The 26,494-nt window shown below is 46.0% G+C and overlaps 1 protein-coding gene across 1 annotated transcript in view; it reads left to right on the plus strand.

Moving 5' to 3' along the window:
• The window catches only part of LOC122542784 (B-cell lymphoma/leukemia 11B-like), a 49,914-nt gene that overhangs the window by 4,417 nt on the left and 19,003 nt on the right, over window positions 1-26,494 (plus strand). Inside the window, exon 2 of the mRNA XM_043680826.1 lies at window positions 14,043-14,348. Coding sequence (XP_043536761.1) covers window positions 14,087-14,348 — 262 coding nt within the window. The 5' untranslated portion in view covers window positions 14,043-14,086. The remainder of the gene's footprint in view (window positions 1-14,042; window positions 14,349-26,494) is intronic.

A 26,494-nucleotide genomic window follows, 5' to 3' on the forward strand; every position in this document is an offset into this window, starting at 1 on the left:
TGACCTGAGGTACTGGGTACTGAGGCAGCCCCAGTGGGAATAAACCCACCTCCAGGCGCCTAGCTTAAGGCTTTTAGACGCTGACTGCCTCTTTAGGGTGCCACATTCCCCTCATGTTATCCTTCCCTGACCCCCTCCCCAGGGTGATCTACTAGAAGCTTCCCCATCCCAACCCAAGGTGAGTGTGGATTGGCAGTGCTAAATTGCCCATTGTGACCAGGGATGTCCAGGTTAGGTGGATTAGCCTTTGGAAATGCAGGATTACAGGGTTATGGTGGAGGGGGTGGGTGGGATGATCTTTGGAGGGTCGGTGTGGAACCGATGGGCTGAATGGCCTGTTTCCACACTGTAGGGATTCTATACTATGGGGGGCGTGGTGGCTCAGTGGCTAGCACTGCTGCCTCACAGTACCACGGTCCCAGGTTCAATTCCAGCCTCGGGCAACTGTCTGTGTGGAGTTTGCACATTCTCCCCGTGCCTGTGTGGGTTTCCACTGGGTGCTCCAGTTTCCTCCCACTGTCTAAAGATGTGCGGGTCAGGTGAATAGGCCATGTTAAATTGCCCGTAGCGTTAGGTGCATTAGTCAAAGGGGTGTGAGTTGCTCTTCGGAGGGTCGGTGTGGACTTGTTGGGCCGAAGGGCCTGTTTCCCCACTGTGGGGAATCTAAATCTAAACTTCCAAGCACACCATCACATGATGTTAGGGTGGTATTCCCTTTCTAAACGCTCTCCACCCCTCCTCCTCTTTCTTTAAGATGACCCGTCCAAACCTATGCCCTGTTCTAGTATCCAGACAATTGAAATTTATCAAGATGTCTCTAAATATGTCAAGGTTTTTTTTTAATCAAAGAACATTTGACATGGTGTCATATAAAGAGATAGAAGGTTAGATAAAGGAGATTGTTCTTAAAAAGCATCTTACAGGAAGAGAAAGAAAAAAGGTGGATACTTCTGCCTGGAGATGTACAAGAGGCCAGAGTGGGAGGAGCAGAGAGGATTGCAGGGCTGGAGGAGGTTACAGAAAAAGGGAATGGAAGCGTTGATAGGGGGGGGCGGGGAGGCCACGAAAGGATTTGTGTGACCTTGTGTCAAGTTGTGTTGGCTTACATTGCTGCACGGCATCCTGGGATGTGTTTATAAATGCTGTGCGAAAGGTGCTACAGAAATGCAAGTTGTTGTTGGTTTGACCTTTGACAAGAGGGAGCCTGTGACACATTAGATAAGTTGGCACCCCTTCCGGCAGAATAGCCAAGGCCTGTTAGACTCTGGCTGAGAAGATTCTCAATGGGTTCAAGGTGGAGTCATTACAAGTTCAAACGGCAACATGGCTCATTGTGACACTTGACCTACAAGATTAGAATACCACATGACCAGCACTGAATGTTTTTCGCTGCCTTTAAACTGAAGTTTTTTTTTAATGGGGTGGGGGCGATGTAGGAAGGGGGGGGGGGATTAGGATCAAGGTGCACCACGGAGTGTCTACAGGGTGAACAAAAGAACAGGGAGAATGGGGAATGCCTTTTGTTAACTGGCTTCAAGGCTGATTCCCCTCTCCCAGTCCAGTACTGAGCCTGGATGTCAGACACACGAGGGCTTTCGGGAGGAGCCAGTCATTGAGACATGTCCCGACCAGGTGCCTTGATAAACCTCTTACTCATCTAGTTCCTGACCTGAGGGGAGAGAGACATCTTAATTACTTTCTGCTACCTGTGTTATTTTCAGTGCACTTAGAACCTTGTGTTGTTTCATAAAACCCTCTGCTGTAAATTAAACAGTGATGGCTGTGGCTCAGTGGGTAGGGCTCTTGCCTCTGACTCAGAAGGCAGTGGGTTCAAGTCCCACTCCAGAGGACTTGAGTGTGCAATCCAGAATGGCATGCCTAGAGCATGCACTGAGGGAGTGCCTCACTCTCAGAGGTGTTGGCATCTCAAGGTGAGATATTAAAATGAACGGGCCTTTTGAGTGGACGCACAAGATCTCCATGGCCCATTGTTTCGATGGAGAGGAGGGGAATTCTGTTCTGGGGCTAATACCACTTAAGCTGGTGCTATCACATAGTGTCTGTGGGATCTTGCTGTGTGGAAATTGGCTGCAGTGTTTCCCAGTAATCCAGACAAGGTCTGTCATGCTCCACTGCTTCTTAGGAACATAGCAGGAGCAGGTCATAGGCTCAGTCCGCCATTCAACAGGATCATGGCTGATCTTCCCCATTGGTCCCACTTCCCCATACTATTCCTTATATCTCTGTCCTGAATATACCTGATACTTTGGTGGCTGTGAAATGCTTGGTGTTGGAGGGGGGGACATCCTGGGGTCATGGAAGACGCTATAGAAATTCACACCTGACTTCCTTTCTAGTTGGACTCTGTATAAATGGCTTCATGCTCCACAGGTTCAGTGAAGCAAGCAAACACGAGTTATTAAGCATCTACCATGTGACCGCTCCACTTAGCTTCGATCTTGGCATAGAGGAGGGATTAAGCCATCAGACTGGGAGGGGAGTTTGCCCAGATGCTCCCTTGCCCCTTCAGAATGCTCTCCTGGTCTCGGATCTCTTCAGGCCTCCCATCTCAACCAATTTGGGTCTTGCTGATTTATTGAGTGTGAACAGGGAGAGTGTGATCAAGGTTTAGTTGAAGAAGGCTGAGAGTGGGATCAATGAGATCATCACCGTTGACACCAATGGAGATGGCATGGCCGCCCCTAGCCTTACTAACAATGTCTTCGGTCATTCTTCTGTAGAATCCGATGGACCCCAATCTACTATTTTTATTTGGGTTTCTGTGGGGACAGTCAGAAAGCTTTGTACTTTTCGTCACGAGGGAAGTAACACACAGAATTCCAGGTTTGCCTACTTCCCAGCAAAACCCCAAGAGTTGTGTGTGAGGCAGAAGATGGTGTGTGTATGGAATGAGCTGCCAGAGGAAGTGGTGGAGGCTGATACACATCTATGAATTACAACATTTAAAATGCATCTGGACGGGTACATGGTAGGAAGGGTTAGAAGGATCTAGGCAAATGGGACTAGATTAATATATGGTCAGCATGGACTGAAGGGTCTGTTTCTTTGCTGTACAGCGCTAGGACTCTAATTGTGAGATCTCTATGCTTCAGGTATTCTAGCCTCTTGGACACTCCCAATTTCCAATACTCCACCATTGTTGGAGTTTCCCTTCATGCACTCAGGCCCTAATGTTTGTGAATCCCCTTCAAACACTTCTCCCTCACCTCTAAGAAGGCTCTGCCCGCTCCAAAATCTCCCTGTGTATCTTGGTGTCTGATAATGTGTGTGTGAAATGCCTTTAAAAGTCACTATGCCAAAGCAAGTTATTGTTGTTTTCTGACTTAGGGGATGAGTACTGGGCTGTCTATGGCACTGGCAGTACTGGGGGCACATTGAGTGTTACACGAGTGAGGTTGCTATCGCATTTCTAAGGTCTACTAGATTAAGTGGAGGAAACAATCAGAGTGTTTGTCACTTTGTGCGCAGTAATCAAATCTCCCATCAAAGGGTTTCCTGTGACATTGTAACAGAATCAGCTTATAATTCTGTTGTACGCAACTTCGATTTTTAAGATAATGGCTCCTCATCATCTAAACCCCTCTGTGAGCACCGACGCTCCTCCCACCAACCCCCCCCCCCCCTCGCTGCCATTCCCCTGATGCCAAACGTTGCCCAAACACGGAGCCAGGCAGCTGGAGCTTGGTCTCAATCCGCTGGGACCTTGTGCAAGATTGGCCTGAAGCAATTCACCTGACACCCTCCCAGTGTGCTGCAGCCTAGACTCCCTTCCCCAGTGATCCAGACAATATCTGTCATGCTCCACTGCTCTTAGGAACATAACAGGAGCAGGAGCAGGTCATAGGCTCAGTCCGCCATTCAACAGGATCATGGCTGATCTTCCCCATTGTCCCACTTCCCCATACTATTCCTTATATCTCTGTCCTAAACGTACCTGATGCCTGAGCATTCACAGCTCCGGGGCTACAGGATCTCAAGATTTATAATCCTTCTTTAATGTATTCTTTCATGGGATATGTGTGTCACTGGTGAGGCCAGCATTTGTTGCTCATCCCTATTTCCTCTTGAACAGAGTGGCTTCTTCAGCCATTTAGCCAAGTAAGAGTCACCTTCATTGCTGTGGGTCTGGAGCTACATGTGGCCCAGACCAGACTAGGACGGCAGATTTCCTTTTCCTCAAGGGAATAATTGTAAAATGTCATTGTCAAAAGATGATGGTTGGCATGACTGAACCAGGAGTGCTCTGTTTCCTCCCATAGGGCAAAGATGTGCAGGTCAGGTGGATTGGCTGTGGGATGTGGGATTACAGGGAGAGGATAGGGGTGTTAGTCCGGGTGGGTTGCTCTTCAGAAGGTCAGTGTGGACTTGATGGGCCAAATGGCCTGCTTCCACACTGTAGGTTTTCTATAAAAATCCAGATTTATTATTTGAATTTAAATTCCACCAGCTACCACAATGGGATCCGAACCAATGTCTCCCATGCACTGACCAGGCCTTACTGGATTACTATTGCTGGTGATGCTACCATTACCTCCCCACTGAAGAAAGTTTGCCACATCTCAATGCTAAATAGCCAACTCTTTATCCTGAGGCTGGGATGCTTGCTCTCCATTCTCTATTTAGCAAAACAAATCACTCAGTAAAAGTATTAAGAATCTTATACTTTTACGTAGTCTTCATGGCAGAATGTGTTGGAATCCAGGTCTGTTATAGCCGATACCTCAATATAAAGCTACTTTTCGTGGAACCATATTGCACTGAAAGAGGCCATTCAGCACATTGTTCCTGTACCAGCTCTTCAGAGCTGTCTAATTAGTTTAATTCCACTGCTCTTGCCCCCATTATCCTGCAATTTGTTTTATAGACCATTTCAAATGTTTATCCCAGTTTTCTTTCAAAAGATTATCTTCAAATCTACTTCCATTGCATTCCAGATGATGACAACTTGCAGTGTACTAGTCTCAACTCCCCTCTCTGACTCCTTTGTCCATTCAATTGTAAAAATGTCCCCCCACCAGCCCCCATAGTTACTAAGCCTTCTGCCAATGGAAACAAATTCTCCATATTTACTCTGGTGAAACCCTTCATACTTTTGAACACCCCCCATGAAATTGTGTCTTTATTATCCCTACGTTGAGGAGAACAATTAGAGCTTCTCCAACTGCTCCATGTCACTGAGGTCCCTCATCCCTGGTCCAATTCTACCACCCCTCCTTTGTACCCTCTCACAAGGACCTGACACCCTTCCTAATGTGTGGGGCCCAGAATTGCATAGTGAGGTCTGTAAACTGATGCTTTTAAAGGTTTGGCATAGCTTTCTTGCTTTTAGAATATGTACTGTAAACCCTAGAATCGTGTGTGCATTCTTTAACAGCCTCAACTTATCATTCCACTTTCAAATCTACTTGTGACTCGTGTACTGTGAGGGCGTAATGGAGAGGTAGCAGGGGGAGGATGGGCCGTGACTGTGCTTACCCCACTATACCATGCCATCACAAACATGTTTGTGGTCTCTTATATGTAGTCACCCTTGAAGAATGATCACTGACATAAGGAACTGAGGATGTCTGTTTAACTAGACCTCAATACCATCACAATTATGTGATGCAGAATCACAGTAGGAGGCTGTTCAGCTCATCATGTCTGCCCAGGCTCTACAAACAACCAGTAGACCTAGCACCACTCCCTGAAACTCCACTCATTACTCCTTTTCAGATAATAATCCAATTCCCTCATAAAAGCTTCTGTTGAATGTGTCTCACTCTCAGGCAGGTGAGACTGCAGACGCTAGACATCAGAGTCGAGAGGGTGGTGCTGGAAAAGCACAGCAGGTCAGACAGCATCCGAGGAGCAGGAGAATCGACATTTCGGGCAAAAGCACTCTCAGGCAGCCCATCCTACTCCTGATAAAGGGCTTTTGCCTGAATTGTCGATTTTCCTGCCTCCTCGGATGCTGCCTGACCTGCTGTGCTTTTCCAGTACCACTCTAATCTTGACTCTAATCTCTGGCATCTGCAGTGCCCACTTTTGCTCTCAGCCCATCCCAGACCCTAACCACTTGCTGTGTAAAGCTTTCTACTTATGCTTTTTTTTTTTTGCTGATCACTGTAAATCTGGTCTGACTCATTCTAGATCCCATCATGAGTGGGAACAGTTTGTCTCTCTGTCTGTTTCTAATCTGCCCAAATCACTCATTTTGAACGTATTAAGTTGTGCGACATTTTTAAGTTGTTCACCACCAGCACCTCCCCTCCCCACATTTAACCCCTGCTGCTGCCAGTGACAGACTTCTGCGGAACCCAAAGGTTGAACATCTCAAAATACCCTCCATTGTTGTTTGGGATGGCAGACGTCTGGAACAGAGGGACCGATGGGATACTAATTCGACCAGTTTGACCCCTTTTCCCATTGGAAGAGTCAAAATGACCCCTCCAGGTGTCTTCAGGATAAAAAAGGGGAGAAGGTGCCTTCTTGAAGAATGAGAGGGAAATTCTAGTGTAAAACATGCTGTATGTAAGCCTGGTGTGATAGTTGCCTTATACCCCATTTCTGGGCCAAAGGAAGGGCTTGTGTTACATTGACAGAGGTGCAGTGTTTCTAATCAGATCTACAAAGCAGACAACTGAGGCACTTGTCTGCTTTGTATGAGCGGGTGTCAAAACATCCCACTGCCACTATTTGGAAGAAGAACATTCTTCCCAATGTTCTGGGGTCAGTACTTCTTTACAAACCAATGTCACTTAAAGTACACAGAATGTCTGGCCAATTATCTATGTACTGTTTATGAGATCTTCCAGCAGGCAAATTGTCTCCCTCTTTTGTTTCCTAAATAACCCAGCCTTGCACTGTGCAACATGCTGAGGATGTGAAGGGTGCTATATAAATGCCAATCTCTTTTCAAACACGCTGGTGGAGTTTTGGGTTGCAGTTGACAGTAGGACTGATGAAGCAGCGGCTAGCTCACATCTCAAAGCCCGTCTTTGTCAGTTGGAAAACATTGATTGCAACTTTGGTCGGTTTATGAGCTTCTGCGTTGTGTGGCAGTGCATGCTGTGAGGAGGAAGTGTGCTCCAATCACCCCTTACTTGTCGTCATGGCCAGCCATGGCTCAGTGGTCAGCACCACTTGCCTCTGAGTCAGAAGACTGTGGGTTCAATTCCCACTCCAGAGATTTGAGTATGATATTTAGGCTGATGCCCAGTACTGTGCTGTCAGATGTACGACCTTTCAAAAGATACAGTAGGCCTCACACATAGAGAGGGGGACAAATATTGCTCAGCACTGTTTCAAAGTGCACAGGAATGGTTGTCCTGACCAATCTTTTTCCTTCAGTCAGCCTTACTAAAAACAGATTATCTGGTCATTCTCATTTTCCTTTCTGGTGGAGGTCACTGTGTACAAACTAGCTACTGTGTTTCCTGCCTTATAACGCTGACCATAATTCAGAAGTACTTCATTGTTTGCCTACCGTTTTGAGGTTATGATAGCTGCTATCTGAATGCAGGTTAGATGGGAAGAAACTATCGACTTGTAAAAGGACAACAAAGAGAGGATATTGATTTAAAGAGATTTGCAAATGAAGTAAAGATGATATGAGAAAAATCTTTTTCACTTGGCAAATAGTTAGGGTTTGAAATGCATTGCTTGGAGGTTCAGTAGTTCAGTTGAATCATTCAAGAGGATATTGGATGACTATTTGGTAGAAATAACATGCAAGGCCATTGGGAGAACAGGAGCTTGGCGCTAGGTAATGATGCTCATTTGAAGAGCAGGCATGATGGCCTGAATGGCCTCCTTCTGTAAGATTTCTGTGATTCTGTAGGATTCGATGAAAACACCTTTGATGTCTCTGGAAATGTATAATGCACTTAATGCGTAAGTGGATATGTGTGAGAGAGAAAGTGGTAGCTTGTTAAGTTGACAGGTTGAATGGGTGGTAGAGGCTTGATTAGATTAGATTCCCTACAGTATGGAAACAGGCCCTTCGGCTCAACAAGTCCACACTGGCCCTCCAAAGACTAACCCACCCAGACCCATTCCCCTACACTTACCCCTGACTAATGCACCTAACACTACGGGCAATTTAGCATGGCCGATTCACCTGACCTGCACATCTTTGGACTGTGGGAGGAAACCCACGCAGACACGGGGAGTATGTGCAAACTCCGCACAGACAGTCACCCGAGGCTGGAACTGAACCTGGGACCCTGGTGCTGTGAGGCAACAGTGCTAACCACTGAGCCACCGTGCCACCCACGAAACATTGTCGAGGTGGGCTGACATGCCTGTCTTTGTTCAATTTTGACGATATCTGGATCCAGAAAAACCATTATAGCGTCATTACTGCACAGAAGGAGTTCAGCCATAGAGTCATAGAGCTGCTCAGCATGGAAAAGATCCTTCGGTCCAACTCAGCCATGCCGACCAGATGTCCAAAATTAATCTCGCCCTGTTTGCCATAATTTAGCCCATATCTCTCGAGACCTTTCCTATTCATGCTTTTTGTCAGTGTTGTAATTGTAGCAGCCTCCACCACCACCTCTAGCAGCTGATTCTATGCACGCACCATCCTCTGCTGGTTCCGTCATTCCCATTTTCCCACTTTTTATTCATTCGTGGCACGCGGGTGTCATTGGTTGGACCAGCATTTGTTATACCTAATTGCCTCCTCATCTGAATGGCTTTGGCCATTTCAGAGGGCATTTGAGAGTCACCCACAGTGCTGTGGGTGTTACATGTAGCCCAGAGCAGGTAAGAACAGCAGATTTCATTTCCCCAAAGGACATTAGCGAACAAGCAGAGTTTTTCAGACAAGTGATGGTCATTACTTGATCGCTATTAGATTAGATATTTCTTTAATTCAAATTTCACCATTTGCCAAGATGGGATTTAAACCCATCATTCCCCACAACATCAGCCTGAGGTTCTGGATTACTAGTCCTGTGATATTACCACTACACAACTGCACCCACCACCACCCTCCCCAAACTTCTGTAGCCCTTATATAAATCCCCATATGTCTTAAAAACTTTACATGCTTGTTCCCTGGTCTTTGTGCAGTGAACTAATGGGAACAACTTTTCTTTGTCTGCCAAGGGAGAGGTGATGGCACGGTGTTAGTTTCTACTAATCCAGACGGCCCCTGGCTATTGCTCTGGGGAAATGGGTTCAAATCTCAAAATGGCCGGTGGAATTTAAATTGAATTAATGGTTCTGGAAAATAAAACTAGTCCCAATGATAATGACCATCATCAATTGATGTAAAGGCCCATCTGGTTCACTCATCGCCTCTTCGGGAAGGGATTCTGCTGCTGTTATCTGGTCTGGCCCCTGTTATAGTCAGGGACTGAGCAGCTTCCTTGACAGGGCTGACCAAAGCAGAGGACAGGTAGAGGTCAAAGTCTGTGTGTGCTAAGCTGTGGGAAGGAAGTGTACTAGGTGTACAGTTACCCTTCTCTTTGTTATGTTGTCACAATGCACAGCAGTTTCCAGCCTTGGGTTTACTATCCTAACAAATGCAAAGCATTTTACCTTATGCAAATATCTCATCTTGTTTTCAAATCCTCATTTGGCATCCCCGCTCCATATCTCTGCCACTTCCTCTTGTCCTACCAGCTTCCAAGATCTCTGCACTCCTCCTGTACTGTATCTCCTTGATTTTAATTGTTCCTTCATCTGTCTGCATCCTAAACGCTAGAAGTCCCCCCCCCCCCAAAACTCTCTGCCTCTAAGTTCTTCTGTTACACACTTATTAAAACCTTGACAGTCATCTGTTCCAATAGCCCCAGTGCCTGAGTGTCAAACCCTGTTTGATAACAGGACAGTGAAGTGCTTTAGGATGTTTTATCAGGTTAAAGGCACTACGCAAGTGCAAGTTGTTATTTTTGTAGCTGAGTCCTTTTTGTAGCTGAGTCCTCTTGGTTGGCCCATAGAAAGACCAAAGGGTGGAACAAAAATTCTTAATATGGAAGACATAAAGGGGAAAATCTAGTCCACACAAGATAAATGAAGGAGTGGGTTGTAGAGGAGGCTAAAGGGTTGAATAATGATCAAAGAGAATAACATAGATGTTGCGTCAGATGACTATGCTTTGCAGGGGCAGGAACTCAAAGATGGGGAGATTGAGATGAGACTGGGGTGAGCTCAGAGGACACATTGAAGGTCTGGTTTGTGCAGAAAGTTCAGACGCAGAGTCTGGGCATTCTTAGTGTGGTTGTAGGTCTGATGCTGAAATTTCACTCTCCGATGACAAGATGAAACTGGACATTGGAGAGACGGGGACGCAGCAGTAATGATACTGAACTAGTAATCTAGGTGCCTCAGCTAATTCTGTGAGGACAAAGGTTCAAATACCACAATGGTAGCTGGTGGAATTTGAATCCAATTAATTAATAAAATCAGGAGGTGCAAGCTAACCTCAGTAAATGGTGACCATGACAACTATCGTCATGAAACCAGTCAGTTCAAGGGCAATTAGGGAAAAGCAGCAAATAGTCTCCCTAGCAACACCCACCTCCTATGAAGAAGTGAAAGGGGGAGAAAATGACCAACTTTGTGGTTCGTATTGAGAGCTGCCTGTTAGGAAATTGAGATCCAGCTAGGTTGATTGTAAAACTGTGTAGCTCAACTGGACTTGAGCCTAGACTTGGGATTAGCCTGGGAGTGGTGCAGTGGTTGGCACTGCTGCATCACAGTGCCAGGGACCTGGGTTTGATTTCAGCCTTGGGTGACTTTGTGTGGAGTTTGCATGTTCTCCCTGTGTCTGCGTGGGTTTCCTCCGGTTTCCTCCCACAGTCCAAAGATGTGCAGGTTAGGTGTTTTGCCCATGCTAAGTTGTCCTGTAGTGTCCAGGATTATGCACATTCGGTAGATTAGCCGTGGGAACTATGAGGATAAAGTGGGAGGACTGGGGCTGGGCGGGATGCTCTTTGAGGGTTGGAAAAGACTCAATGGGCCGAATGGCCTCTTTCAGTAATGCAGTGATTCTATGATTCTACTTCCATTGAGCCTGGACCTGACCTTACAAAGATGTCAATGGTTAAGAACCACTAAAGTGAGGAATAGGGACAAAAGTGCTGTAACTTCATTGATGCCTTCAGGGGAGGTGATGGTCCAGTGGTATTATCACGAGGCTGTTAATCCAGAGACCTGATAATATTCTGGGACTCTGGTTCAAATCCTCCCATGGCAGATGGTGGAATTTGAATTCGATAAATATCTGGAAATAAGAGTCTAAAGGTGACCATGAAACCATTCCTGATTGTCAGGGGTAGTGGGACAAAACATCTGGTTCACTGATGTCCTTTAGGAAAAGAATCTGCCATCCTTATGCAATCTGGCCTACACATGACTCCAGACCCACAACAATATGATTGACACTTAACTACCCTCTGGGCAATTAGGGATGGGTAACAATTAGAAAAAAAATAGAAAAATACAGCGCAGTACAGGCCCTTTGGCCCTCGATGAAATTAGGACAGCACGGTGGCTCAGTGGTTAGCACTGCTGCCTCACAGTGGAGGGGACCCGGGTTCAATTCCTGCCTCAGGCAACTGTCTGTGTGGAGTTTGCACATTCTCCCCATGTCGGCGTGGGTTTCCTCTAGGTGCTCCTCCCACAGTCCAAAGATGTGCAGGTCAGGTGAATTGGCCATGCTAAATTGCCCCATAGTGTTAGATGCAGGGGTAAATGTATGGGAATTGGTCTGGGTGGGTTGCTCTTCAGAGGGTCGGTGTGGACTTGTTGGGCCGAAGGGCCTGTTTCCACACTGCAGGGAATCTAATCTAATCTAATACTGGCCATGCAGATCCTGTGAATGAACAAAACAAAAATGCAGCTAAGCAGGATGGGGCCTATGACAACCTGACCAGGAGTGATTTTTGTTTTAATTGTTCATGTGATGTGGGCGTTGTTGGCTGGTGTTATTGCTCATCCCTAATTGCCAGAGTGCAGTTAAAGAGTCAGCCATATTTATGTGGGCTTGGTGTTACATTGAGGGGCTGGCAGACATCCCTCCTTAAAGGGCATTACTGAACCCAGATGGGTTGTTACAAATCAAGGCTGGTTACACAGTTGCCATTAGCCTACCCTTTTCCATTCCATAATTTTATCTAAGTATTTGTCATGGTGGGATCTGAATCCCTCTGAACCCAATTTGTTATGCGTTCTGGATTACTAACCCAATTACATTACTGTTATTACTGCACCCAGCACCTCCTTCCTCTGAATGAGAAGAGTTCTATTCTCACTTTGGTCTCAGTGGGTAGAAGTCTCACCTCCTAGTCAGAAGGTTCCAGATTCAAATCTCACTCCAGCGACACATAATCTCAAGTTGACACTTACAGTGCAGGACTGAAGGAATACAGTGCTGCCAGAGGTGACTCAAAAACCTGAGGGGAATACTAAAACCAGTACCTGAAAGGAAATTTTAAACTATGTCCTAATATCCAGGCCAAATATTTGTCTTATCCTTCAGTCAACAGATGATCAGGTCATTATAAGAAACAAGGGCAGGAGAGAAGGCATTTCATCCTTTCTAACCAACATCACCTCTCAATAAGATTGTGGCTGATCTGATGTGGACTTGACTCTGCTTTCCTTCCTGACACCATAACCCTTAGCTCCCTTGTTGATCAATAAACTGTCTTAACTCAGCCTTGAATATGTTCCATGACCCAACCCCACTGCTCTCTGGGGAAGGCAATATCAGAGACTTAACAACTCTCTTGGAGAAAGAAATTCCTCCTTGTCTCCAAATGGAAGACTGTTTAATTTAAATCTGTGCTTCCAATTTCTAAATATCCCCTATGAGGGGAAATATCCTCTGAGCATCTACCTTCAGAAACTTATAGGTATTTTCTAATTGACCTGTGCAGAGATGTTATTATACACCTCAGGAACTTGAACCTGCGTCTCCAGGCTCAGAGATAGGGACGTTATCACTGCACTACAAGAGCCTTTGCTCAGAATGTTATAGTCTTCTATAAGATTACCTCTCATTCATGTGAACGTCAATGAGTATAGACCCAACCAGTTTGAATATTACCAAATAAGACAATCCATTGTCCCAGAAATCAGAATGAGAAGTACCCTCTTCCCCAAATTGTAAGTGTATCCCTCAGTGGGATCTTGCTGTGTGTAGCCACAAAGGTACTGGATTGGCTGCGTACCACCTTTGCACTTCCTGGGGTCATCATAGGCACAGTATAAATGAAAACTTGTCTGTCTTTGTGCTGGGAGCAGGAGGGGGAATGGAGAGGAGTGTGTCAGGGGCTGAGGGGTGACCTTATAGAGGTTTATAAATCATGAGGAGCATGGATAGGATAAATAGCTAAGGTCTTTTCCCCAGGGTGAGGGAGTCCAAAACTAGAGGGCATAGGTATAAGGTTAGAGGAGAAAGATTTAAGAGGGACCTTAGGGCAATCTTTTCACGTAGAGGGTGGTGCGTGTATGAAATGAGCTGCTGAAGGAAGTGGTGGAGGCTGGTACAATAACAACATTTAAAGGTCAGAAGTCACACGACACCAGGTGAAGTCTTACGAAAGAGCAGCGCTCCGAAAGCTTGTGATTTCAAATAAACCTGTTGGAAGTTAAAAATCACACAACACCAGGTTATAGTCCAACAGATTTAATTGGAAGCACTAGCTTTCGGAGCATTGTTCCTTCATCAGGTGGTTGTGCCAGCGTTCCGAAACCTAGTGCTTCCAATTAAACCTGTTGGACTATAACCTGGTGTTGTGTGATTTTTAACTTTGCCCACCCTAGTCCAACACCGGCATCTCTAAACCTGTTGGACTATAACCCGGTTCACTTGACTTCTGACTTTAGTCTATGCCGGTCCAACACTGGCACTTCCACATCATGGCTAACATTTAAAAGGCATCTGAGTAATTTTATGAATAGGAAAGATTTAGAGGGATATGGGCAAACAGGATGAGATTAATTTAGGATAAGTTGGACCGAAGGATCTGTTTCCGTGCTGTAAAACTTTATGACTAAAAATTAGGCTTTTTCTTTTGCAGGTGAGGACGCAGAGTTGGATGAGGCCTCGAGCCAGAAGGTTGCCATGCCGCCACAGCCCGACCCACGGCACCAGGACCTCCTGACCTGTGGCCAATGTGGCCGCAATTTCCTCCTCCGCAATATCCTGGGCTTCATTGAGCACAAGAAGAGCCTCTGCCAGAGGCCCACTCGCCTCCGAGATATGGGCGGGGGTCCGCATTCCCCTCTCGCTGCCCAGCAGGCAACTGCCGACCCACTCGTGACCAGCGAGGACATGTATACAGCCAGCATTTCAGAGATTGGAGTGGAGGACAATCCCGTGGGAGGCAAGTCTGCTTTTTTCTTTATAAAAAGAAACTTCAATTATCATTAGTGTTGTCCGCGTATGAGTTTTGGATAAATTGCACACAGCTGTATTGGTAGCTTGTTGGCCTCTGAGCCTCAAGGTCCTGGGTTCAAGTCCCACACAGGGGCCTGAGTACAAAGATCAATGATGATACTCCAATGCAGTGCTGAGGGAGTGCCCTGCCACTGGAGTGTTGACTTTCCCAAGAGATGGCCCCGTGAGTCCTCTCAGATTGATGTTAAGCATTGCATGACGTTGTTTTGAAGGAGAGCATGGGAGTGCTCCCTGGTTTCCTGGACAATATTTCTCCCTCAGTCAGCATCACAAGAAAACAGATTATCAGGTCATCAGCACATTGTTGTTTGTGAGAGCAAATTAGCTGCTACATTTCATTAGCACGGTGACTGCACTTCAGTAAAAGTACTTGATTGGCTATAAAGAGCCTTGAGATGCCTGATGAAGATAGCTGTATAAGTGCTATCTTTTGATACTGCAGAAACACTGCCATTTGACCCATTGGCTCTATGCTTCTAATCCATTGCAAACCTCCAGAATTCACCAGACTGATCCCTGGGAAGAACGTCGCACCAAACACCAACATCCCCAACATTGACTACCTTGATCGGCTGTGGTGGACTGGGCACATCGTCTGTATGATCGACATGAGACTCCCCAAGCAGGTGCTCTACTCCTAGCTTCGAAATGGCAGGTGAGCCCCAAGTGAACAGAGGAAGCACTTCAGTGGTACCCTCAATGGCAAAGTGCAGCACTCCCATCGACACCTGGGAACTACTGGCCCAAGAACCCCCCCCCCCCCCGCCACAAAGTGGAGAAGGAGCATCCACGAAGGCGTCAAGCACCTCGAGAGATTGCCGTTGGGAAAAAGTGGAAGCCAGGCAGAAACAGTGTAAGGAGCGTGTTGCCGCACCCACCTCTTCTGCCCCAAGTGTAACAGAGCCTGCAGAAGCCACACTGGTCTGTACAGCCACCTATGGACTCACCGCACAAGTGGAAGAGAGTCATCTTCATCTGTGAGGGACCGCTGATGATGATGATGACGACGAAAGAAAGACTGAGCCATGTATTTGCTAGACGTCAGAAGAATGAGAAGTGACCTAACTGAAGCATGTATGATTGATACACGTCTCAACAGGATGTAGAAAGAACAGACGGATAAAAAGTGTAGTCTAGAATCAGGAGACAAAGTCTCAGAATAAGACTGGGATGAAGAGGAATTTCTTCACTCGGACGGTGGTGAAAGTTTGGATTCTGTATCCCAGAGAGCATTGGGGGCTTAGCCATTGAATAAATTCAAGACAGAGATCATGAGCAGATACCTGAGAACAACACCATCTACAAATTCCAAGTCACACACAATCCTGGCTTGGAAATATATTGGCTTTCCTTCCCTGTCACTGAGTCAAAATCCTGCAACACCATCCCAACCAGCATTGAGAATCTACTCGGAGCACATGGGAGGAGAGTGGTTCAAGGAGGCAGCTCACCACCATCTCAAGGGGCATCTAGGGATGGGCAAACAAAGGCTGCCCCTGTCAGCAATGCCTACATTCTATTAATGCTTTTTTTTAAAAGTTGGATTTCTAGTTACAAATGGCATCAAGGAATAGTGTAGAAATATAGCATTGAGGTAGATTACCAACTGTGATCTAGAATGGTACTGCATGCTTGGGGATCCAAATGGCATACTCCTGCTCCTATTTCTTGTTTCTGATGAAAATGACGTGAAGATAGCAGATCAGTCATGATCCAGGTGATTGGTCAAGCAGGATTGGAGGACCGAATGGCCTACTCTTGCTCTTAAGTTCTCCTGTCCTGCTTCATCTCGCCCCCATCAGTACAGCCTTCTATCCCTTCTCCCTCATGTGTTTATCGCTTGCCTTAAGTGCGTCAATACAACTGACCTTGAGCATTGCCTGTGTAGCAAATTCCAGGCTCTCCCGACTCTGCATTTTTATTTTCTGAATTCCCAGTTGGATTTACTGGTAACTAACCTTATATTTATGACCCCTGGTTTAGATCCCTCTTTTAGAAATGGAAACATCTTTTGTGTGTCTCCTGTAGCGAACCACTTCAGGATTTTAAAGATCAATAATAGGTCACCTTTCAGAGTTGAGGTTGTTCAGTCATTCCTGTCTCCGGAGCAGCGCCACTCGATGGCTTCCATCGGTCTATGAACTTTACAGTTCAGGAACACCCTATATATACAGAGTGAGGGGAGAATGTTCTAAGTGAGGTGGAGAGGTTTAGGGAGGGTATATCAAAGCTCAGGGTCCCGAGGTGGCTCAGTTTAAAATCAGGGACAAACAAGAAACCAGAATTGAAGATAGAGTCATAGAGATGTACAGCACGGAAACAGACCCTTCGGTCCAACTCGTCCATGCTTAGGCAATGGCTGTTTTCCCTGGAGCGTCGGAGGCTGAGGGGTGACCTTATAGAGGTTTATAAAATTATGAGGGGCATGGATAGGATAAATAGACAAAGTCTTTTCCCGAACCAGAGGGCATAGGTTTAGGGTGAGAGGGGAAAGATATAAAAGGGACCTAAGGGGCAACTGTTTCACTCAGAGGGGGTACGTGTATGGAATGAGCTGCCAGAGGAAGTAGTGGAGGCTGGTACAATTGCAACGTTTAAAAGACATCTGGATGGGTGAATGAATAGGAAGGGTTTGGAGGGATATGGGCTGGCTGCTGGCAGGTGGAACTAGACAGATGTCTGAAATCGTTGGAGGGTCATGCGGCTAGAGGAAATTAAGGACATATTTGAGGAGGAGGGACAGGAGGAAGTCCGTGGAGGGTTTTGGAAACAAAGATGCGAGTCTTATAGTCAAGGCAATACTTGACTGGAAGCCAGTGTTGGTTACTGAGCATGGTTGACAGGAAAACAAGGCTGAGTGTGAGTTTTTCTATTGCTTTATGGGATGTGGGTTTTGCTGGCCTGGCCACCATTTACTGGCCCTCATTAGTTGCCATTGAGAAGGTGACGGTGAGCTGTCTTCTTGAACCGCTGCAATAAACGTTTTGGAGGTAGACCACAGTGGCATTAGGAAGAGAATTCCAGGATTTTGATTCAGTGACAGTAAAGGAATGACAATATATTTCCATGTCAGGATGGCAATTGGTTTGGAGGGAATTCTTCCAGGTGCTGGTGGTGCCCTGGTATACAGTATCTGCAGCCCTTGTCCTTCTAGTGCTCCTGAGTTTAGAAAGTGCTTTCTAAGGAGCATTGGTGAATTTCTGCAGTGCATCTTGTAGATGGCACACACTGCAGCTACTGAGTGTCAGTGGTGGAGGGACTGGATTCTTATGGATATGAGGCCAATCCATCAGGTTTCTTTGTCCTGGATGGTGCCAAGTTTCTTGAATGTTGTTGGAGCTGCGGTTATTCATGCAAGCGAGTAGTATTCTATCACACTCCTGACATGTGCTTTATAGATGGTGGACAGGCTGTGGGAGTGAGGAGGTGAGCTACTTGCTTCAAGATTCCTAACCTCTGACCTGCTGTTGTAACCACAATATGTCTGTGGCTAGTCCAGTTCAGTTTCTGGTCAATGGTAACCCCAGGATCTTGATAATGGGGGTTCAATGATGATAACACCGTGGATGTCAAGGGATGAGGGTTAGATTCTCTATCGTTGGAGATAGTCATGGCCTGTTTTTTATGTGATGTGAATGTTACTCGCCACTTCACAGCCCAAACCTGAATAGATCCAAATGGTGTCATGTTTGGCCATGGACTGCTTCAATACCTGAGGAGTCATGAGTGGTGCTGAATGTTGTGTAATTATCAACAAACATCCCCACTTGTGACCTTATGATGGAGGGAAGGTAATTGATGAGGAACTTTTACAAAGATGTCCTGAAACTAAGATGACAGACTTCCAACAACTTTAACCATCTTCTATTGTTCCCGGAATGACTTCAACTAGTGGAGGGTTTTCCCCATGACTTCCAATAATTCCAGTTTTGCTCAGGCTCCTTGATGCCACACTCGATCAAATGCAGCCTTGATGTCAAGGGCTGTCTCTCTGAACCACCCCCTGGAAACTTTTGCTCTAAATTCAGTCTCTTACGATCTTATACTCCACAACCACCTGATGAAGGAACAGCACTCCGAAAGCTAGTGCTTCCACATAACACCAGGTTTCAGTCCAACAGGTTTGTGTGATTTTTAACTTTGTCCACCCCAGTCCAACACCGGCATCTCCAAATCATGACCCCTGGAAATGAGTTGTTTTGTTCCATGTTTGAACCAAGGCTGTAACGAGATCAAGAGCTGAGTGGCTTTGGTGGATGCCAAACTGAGTATCAGTGAGCAGATTATTGTTAAAAGTACTGTTTGATAGCGTTATTTGTTGATGCGTTCTGTCACTTTACTTATCAACAGGGGCATGATAGTTTGAATTAAGTTGCCAGGTGTGAGTCAGAATTAGTCAAGTCTAGAGATAGGAAAGGACTAATGAGGAATTCAGCAGTTGACGAGCTGAGACAGTCTTGGACTGGGTAATGTCATTGAGGTAGTAAGGGATGGTTTTTCTAATGAAGAAGTGTGGAGTTTGAAACTCTGTCAAGATCTAACAGGACAAAGAACAGAGAGAAAAAGTGCTACTGGGCAATGTAGAAAGATGGAAGCCATTCAGCCCATCTCGCCTGCCACAGCTGTTTTGAAAAAGTTACCCAATTAGTCCCATTTACCTATTCTTTGGCAGAGCTCATGTGGCTCAGTGGGTAGTGTACCTGCCTCTGAGCCAGAAGCTCCAGGGTTAAGTCCAGCCCCAGGACTTGATTGGAAGGAAGGTGAGTTTGTAATGTAGTGAATAAAGGTTGGTTATCGATTCCTGCAAATGGCAGGCAGTAAGAGCAGGTGAGACTCCTAGTCAGCCATGTGATAGAACAAAACTGCAGCCTCTTTCTACCGCTATCCATAGCTCCGCAAATCTAAAAGTGTATGTCGCTATAGCAACTCAAACACCCTAGTGAACTGTAACACACCACCACCTACTCTTTCCCCATAGCTGTCTAATTGTTTTCAATTCCCTTTTCAAAGTTACGATTGAATATTGAATGTAATGAGTTCGGAGCAGGAGTCAACCATTTGGCTCCTGAAGCCTTCTCTGCCATTGAGTAAGATCATGGCTGATTTGATTGCTCTATATTCCCACCTCCCCTGATAACCTTTCAGCTCCTTGCTTATTGAGAATCTCTCCACCCCTTGCTTTAAAATATTCAAAGATTCTGCTTCCACCACCTTTTATGAACAGAATTCCACAGAGTCTTATACACTTAATGGTAAGGTCCTAGGGAGTGTTGTTGAACAAAGAGACCTTGGAGAGAGCAGGTTCATAGCTCCTTGAAAGTGGAGTCACAGGTAGATAGGATAGTGAAGAAGGCATTTGGTATGCTTTCTTTTATTGGTCAGAGTATTGAGTACAGGAGTTGGGAGGTCATGTTGCAGCTGTACAGGACATTGGTTAGGCCACTGTTGGAATATTGCGTGCAATTCTGGTCTCCTTCATATCAGAAAGGTGTTGTGAAACTTGAAAGGGTTCAGAAAAAATTTACAAGGATGTTGCCAGGGTTGGAGGATTTGAGCTATGGGGAGAGGCTGAACAGGCTGGGGCTGTTTTCCCTGAAGCATCGGAGGCTGAGGGGTGACCTTATAAAGGTTTACAAAATTATGAGGGGCATGGCTATAATAAATAGACAAAGTCTTTTCCCTGGGGTGGGGGAGTCCAGACCTAGAGGGCATAGGTTTAGGGTGAGAGGGGAAAGATATAAAAGGGACCTAAGGGGCAACTTTTTCACACAGAGGGTGGTATGTGTATGAAATGAGCTGCCAGAGGAAGTGGTGGAGGCTGGTACAAATGCAACATTTAAAAGGCATTTGGATGGTTTTACGAATAGGAAGGGTTTGGAGGGATATGGGCCGGGTGCTGGCAGGTGGGACTAGATTGGGTTGGGATATCTGGTTGGCGTGGACGGGTTGGACCGAAGGGTCTGTTTCCATGCTGTACATCTCTATGACTCATGACCCTCTGATGCAATTCATCTCTGTTTTAATGGTCAACACCTTATTTTTAAACAGTGACCCATAGTTTTAAATTTTCACATAAGAGGCAGAGGGAGAAACATCCTGTCCACGTCCAGCCTGTCAAAACCCTTTGGGATCTTACGTTTCAATCAAGTTGCCTTTACTCTTTGAAATTCCAGCAAAAATATCTTCCCATTCCAGATATTAGTTTGATAAAGCTTCTCTGAATTGTCTCCAACGCATCTACATCCTTTCTTAAACAAAGGGGCCAACACTGTGCACAATACTCCAGATGTGGTCTTGCCCATGCCCTGTACTACTGAAGCATAACCTCCCTACTTTTGTATGCAGTTCTCTTCACAATAAATGATAACATTCAGCTTCTACTGCCCTTGAGGCACTGCATTCCAGATTACAACAACTTGTTGTGGGGAAAAAAAAGTCATCTTATCTCCCCTCTGGTTCTTTTGCCAATTAACTTTAAATGTGTGTCCTCTGGTTACTGATCCTCACTCCTCCGGCAGAAAGTTTCTCCCAGTCTAGTCTGTCAAAGCCCTTCACAATTCTCTCTCCATTCTCTTTCTACGATTTGTTTCTGTAGTGTGAACAAACCCAGTTTAGCGTCACAAGCAGCAGGTGTTGGACATTCAGCCTCTTGAACCTGTTCTGCCACTTGATGAGATCATGGTCGACTTTTATCTTAATTCCAGTTCCCGCCTTGGTTTCGTAACCCTTGACTCTCTCCATTCCACTGGAGCTCAGTGTTGTCATTATTTGTCATGGAAAGCTAGTGTCAACAGCCTTTTAGGGGAGGGAGTTCCTGGTTTCATAGTAGCATAAAACCATACAGTACAGAAGCCCTTTGGCCCATCAAGTCTGTACTGCCTAAAGTACACTAAATCTACACTAATCCCACTTTCCCACACTAGGCCAATGGCCTGAATACTTTAAGTGTTCATCAAGTACTTTTTAAATGTTGTGAGGTTTCCCACCTCATTTACTGTCCCAGGCAGTGCATTCCAGGCCCCTACTAGCCTCTGGATGACAAAAAAACTTGCCCTCAAGGACCCTCTAAACCTTAAAAGTTATTGACCCTAGCTAAGGGGAACAGCTGTTTTCTATCCACCTTGTCCAAGCCCTTCATAATACGATTCACCCTTATCAGGTCACTGCCTCAACCTTCTCTGCTGTAAAGAAAACAACCTGAGCTTATCCTCTCTTTGTAGCATTTTGGAAAGGCAAATAAGGGCAGGACGTATGCACCTGGTGGTAAGGTCCGGGGGAGTGTTGCTGGACAAAGAGACTTTGGAGTGCAGGTTCATGGTTCTTTGAAAGTGAAGTCCTAAGTAGACAGGATAGTGAAGAAAGCGTTTGGTATGCTTGCCTTTATTGGTCAGTGCATTGAGTGTAGGAGTTGGGATATCATGTTGCGGCTTTACAGGACATCGGTTAGACCACTATTGGAACACTGTGTGCAATTCTAGTCTCCCTGCTGTAGGAAGGATGTTGTGAAACATGAAAGGTTTCAGAAAAGACTTACAAGGATGTTGAACTATAGGGAGAGGCTGAATAGTCTGGGGGTATTTTCCCTGGAGCATCAGAGGCTGAGGGGTGACCTTATAGAGGTTTATAAAATCATGAGGGGAATGGATAGGACAAATAGACAAAGTCTCTTCCCTGGGCTGGGGGAGTCCAAAACTAGAGGGCGTTGATTTAGGGTGAGAGGGGAAAGATATAAAAGAGACCTAAGGGGCAACTTTTTCACACAGAGGGTGGTACATGTATGGAATGAGCTGCAGTGGAACTGGAGGAGGCTGGTACAATTACAACATTTAAAAGGCAACTGGATGGGTTATATGAATAGGAAGGGTTTAAAGGGATATGGGTAAAATGCTGGCATCTGGGACCAGATTTATTTAGGATATCTGGTTGACATGGACGAGTTGGACTGAAGCGTGTATATGCTGGGAGTATTCCATTCTATGCTATGTATCTCAATGACTCTTAAGATGCTCTGTAGCAGACAATATGCTGATGAATATCCTCTGCACCCTCTCCAGTGTAATCACATCCTTCCTACAGTGCACATGGTATTCTAGCTGTGAACTAACCAAAGTTCTGTGCACTCCAGCATAACTTCCCTGCTGTTATGCCTCAAATGACAAAGACAAGCATCCTATATGCCACCTTAACCACCCCATTAACCTGCCCTGGCACCTTCAGGGATTTGTGAACAAGCACTCCAAGATCCCTCTGTTCCACTGTCTTGCCATTTCATTGAGTACTCCCGTGTCTTGTTACTTCTTCCCCTTTGAATAAGGAAGTGCTTTCTGACATCAGAAATGTAATTTCAAGGTGATGCAATACTCCCTCTTGTTGTCTATTCCTTTAACACCTCCTGTATCTTACTCTCTTTCACCACCCCCACTATCCCACCAAGGAGATAATTTCTATCTGCTCCATAGTTGACACTCCAAATCCCTGCTATTATTTTTCATATTTTTCTTCATTGAGATTTTTGGATAACTCTGGTGCTGGGATATCGTACAATCCTTTATTATATAGTCATGGCTGATTGTCTATCTCAACACCATTTTCTGGTGCTATCCCTCGATGTCATGAATAAATAGAAACCTTTTAAACTCTGTTTTGACTATGGCTCAAAGGCTGAGCTTCCACAACCCTTTGGGTAGAGAATTCCAAAGATTCACCTCTCTCTGAGTGAAGAGATTTTTCCTCCTCTCAGTCCTAAATGGCAGACCCCTTATTTCCGAGACTGTGTCCCTGTGCCTTCAGTTGCCTGGGCCACAGATTCCAGAATCTCCTCCTTAAACTGCTCCATTTTTTCTCTTTCCTTTTCTGACATTAATCCATGCAAAAGAACCTCTAGAGAAGAAGAACAAAACATTCAGTTGAGGTAAATTTTAAAGGGGGAAGAGAGAAAGAGAGAGAGAGAAAGAAACTGGTGGAGACATTTAAGGAGGGACTTCCAGAGCCAAGGGTGAAGGCATTTGAAGGTATGGCTACCTGTGGTGGAGCCATTAAAATTGGGGATAAATAAGAGCCTGGGGTTGGATGAGTGCTACATGACTCTTAAAATATGTGAAGAGGTCATAACCCAATACAATCCTCTCCAGTTTCTGCAGACACACACGGCCTTTATAAGCTTATCCGGCTGGAGTGTCTCATTGCAGAGTGATCAGGAGCAGGAACCCTGGCTGATTCTCTTACCCTACCTACTCCAGCTTGTGCTGATGTCAAATGTCATGATGACGAGGCAGTGTCGCTGGACTAGTAATCCAGAGGCCCAGGCCAATGCTCTGGGAGCATGGCTTCAAAATCAGCTGGAATTAAAAGCTTGTTTCAGTATTAGCAGCCACAAAATCCGTTGTCATAAAAATTTATCTGGTTCAGTGATGTTATCTAGGGAAACAAAATCTGCCTTCCTCACTCAAATCTGGCCCTATATGTGACTCCTGATCCACAGTAATGTAGCTGTCACTTAACCTGCCCTCTGCAATGGCTAAGTGAGGCACTCGGCACTTAGATTAAAGGCAATTTAATTACCCAGGGAGGCAATGGCCTAATCATATTATCACTAGACTATTTATCCAGAAACTCAACTAATATTTCAGGGAGAAAGTGAGGACTGCAGATGCTGGAGATCAGAGCTGAAAATGTGTTGCTGGAAAAGTGCAGCAGGTCAGGCAGCATCCAAGGAGCAGGAGAATCGACGTTTTGGGCATGAGCCCTTCTTTAGGATTCCTGAAGAAGGGCTCATGCCCGAAACGTCGATTCTCCTGCTCCTTGGATGCTGCCTGATCTGCTGCACTTTTCCAGCAACACATTTTCAGCTAATATTTCAGGGATCAAGTTTTAAATAACGCCATGGTGCACTGGTGGAATTTGAATTCAATAAAGACTCTGAAAATTTAAGAGTCTAATAATGACTAAAACCATTGCCAAAAAACCCCACCTGGTTCACCAATATTGTTTCAGGAAGGAAATCTGCTGTCCTTACTTGGTCTGGCCAGACATGACTCCAGACCCACGGCTGACTCTTAACTGTCCTCTTGGCGATTAGGAATAGGCAATAAATGCTGGGCTAGCCCGAGAGACCCACATCCCATGAGTGAATAAGAACAAAATTAGCCCATGGGGTATATAGTGCTTTAGTTCCCCCAAAACAATAAGGGCCCACAGTGGCCCAGTGGTTAGCATTGCTGCCTCACAGCACCAGGGACCTGGTTTCAATTCTGGCCTCGAGCGACTTTCTGTGTGGAGTTTTGCACATTCTCCCCGTGTCTGCGTGGGTTTCCTCCGGGTGCTCTGGTTTCCTCAAACAGTCCAAAGGTTAGGTGGATTGGCCATGCTAAATTGCCCGTAGTGTTAGATGTATTAGTCAGGGGGAAATGAGTCTGGGTGGGTTACTCTTTTTGGAGGGTCGATGTGGACTTGTTGGGCTCAAGGGCCTGTTTCCACACTGTGGGAATCTAATCTAATAAAAACTCCATTTTGATTTAGTCCCACTCACCTTTGATGGTATGTATTGCCATAATGGGGCATTATTGCTTTTAAATGTTCAATGTATGGAATGATCTGCGAGAGGAGTTGGTGAAGGTTGTTACAATTACAACATTTAAAGTGTCTGGATAGGTACATAAATGGAAAGAGTTTAGAGAGATATAGGCCAAATGCTAGCAAATGTAACTAGATTAATTTAAGATACTTGGTTGGCAAGTACGAGTCAGACCAAAGGGTCTGTTTCCGGGCTGTATGACTCTAATTGGTCACCATGGTGGTAGTTAAAAGCCGGGGAATAAAGAAACGAGAAGAAAAAAGTTCACAGTGATATTAGTGGTGGGCAAGTCATTTAGTTGGGTGGCTCAGTGGTTAGTACTGCTCCCGCACAGCGCCAGGGACCCGGGTTCGATTCCAGCCTAAGGCAACTCTCTGTGTGGAGTTTGCACATTCTCCCTGTGTCTACATGGGTTTCCTCCAGGTGCTCCGGTTTCCTCCCACAGCTCAACGATGTGCAGGTTAGGTGAATTGGTTATGGGAAATTGCCCTGTGGTGTCCAGGGTGGATTAGTCATGGGGAAATGCAGGGTTACACGGATGAGACAGAGTGGGATGCTGGTCTGTGCGGACTCATTGGGCCGAATGGCATGCTTTCCACAGTGTAAGGATTCTATACTTTAAAGAAAAGAACAAAACTAAGTGGGTAACAACCTGGCCAGTGACAATTTAAAAAAGAATCATACCATGAAGGAATAAAGAGAAGGACCTTGCCCCTCACCCAGGACAAACACAGGCAGAGGTTCGGGGGAGGGGTGGGAGGTAAACCTTAGACGTGGGGCAAAGCCCTCTCCTCCATTTCTCTCTCCATTTGCAGCCTTGGGGGGTGGGTGCGGATGGGTTGAGGTTGAGGCTGAGCCACCCACCTCAGGCCCTGACCACCGGACACTCGGTTGGTCTCCCCCAACCCATGCCTGCTCAGGAACAAACAAAATAAATGCCACAGTTCGTAGCTTTTTTTGAAAATAAGAAAAGTCCCCTCAGGCTGGGAGGAGGAAGTGAATATTCAAATCATAACATCTGCAGCTCCAGGAGCTTCTGCTTTTGCTCAGCGGCCGCCCCATCCACTAAGTCCTGCCCCTTCCCCCTTCCCCCAGTCACATCAGGGGCCTCGCTGACATTTTGTTAGGAGGAAGGGGTAACGGTGGGGTCTGGGATTGCCACGGTTGCAGGCCCATGGGGTGCCCGGGATTGCCATGGTTACAGGCCCATGGAGGGGGTCCAGGATTGCCATGGTTACAGGGCCCATAGGTGGGGTCTGGGATTGACATGGTTACAGGGCCCATAGGTGGGGTCTGGGATTGACATGGTTACAGGCCCATGGGGTGCCCGGGATTGCCATGGTTACAGGCCCATGGAGGGGGTCCAGGATTGCCATGGTTACAGGGCCCATAGGTGGGGTCTGGGATTGACATGGTTACAGGCCCATAGGTGGGTCCGGGATTGCCATGGTTACAGGCCCATGGGTGGGTCCGGGATTGCCATGGTTACAGGCCCATGG

This window comes from Chiloscyllium plagiosum, chromosome 41, assembly GCF_004010195.1.
Source record: "Chiloscyllium plagiosum isolate BGI_BamShark_2017 chromosome 41, ASM401019v2, whole genome shotgun sequence".
NCBI lineage: Eukaryota > Metazoa > Chordata > Chondrichthyes > Orectolobiformes > Hemiscylliidae > Chiloscyllium > Chiloscyllium plagiosum.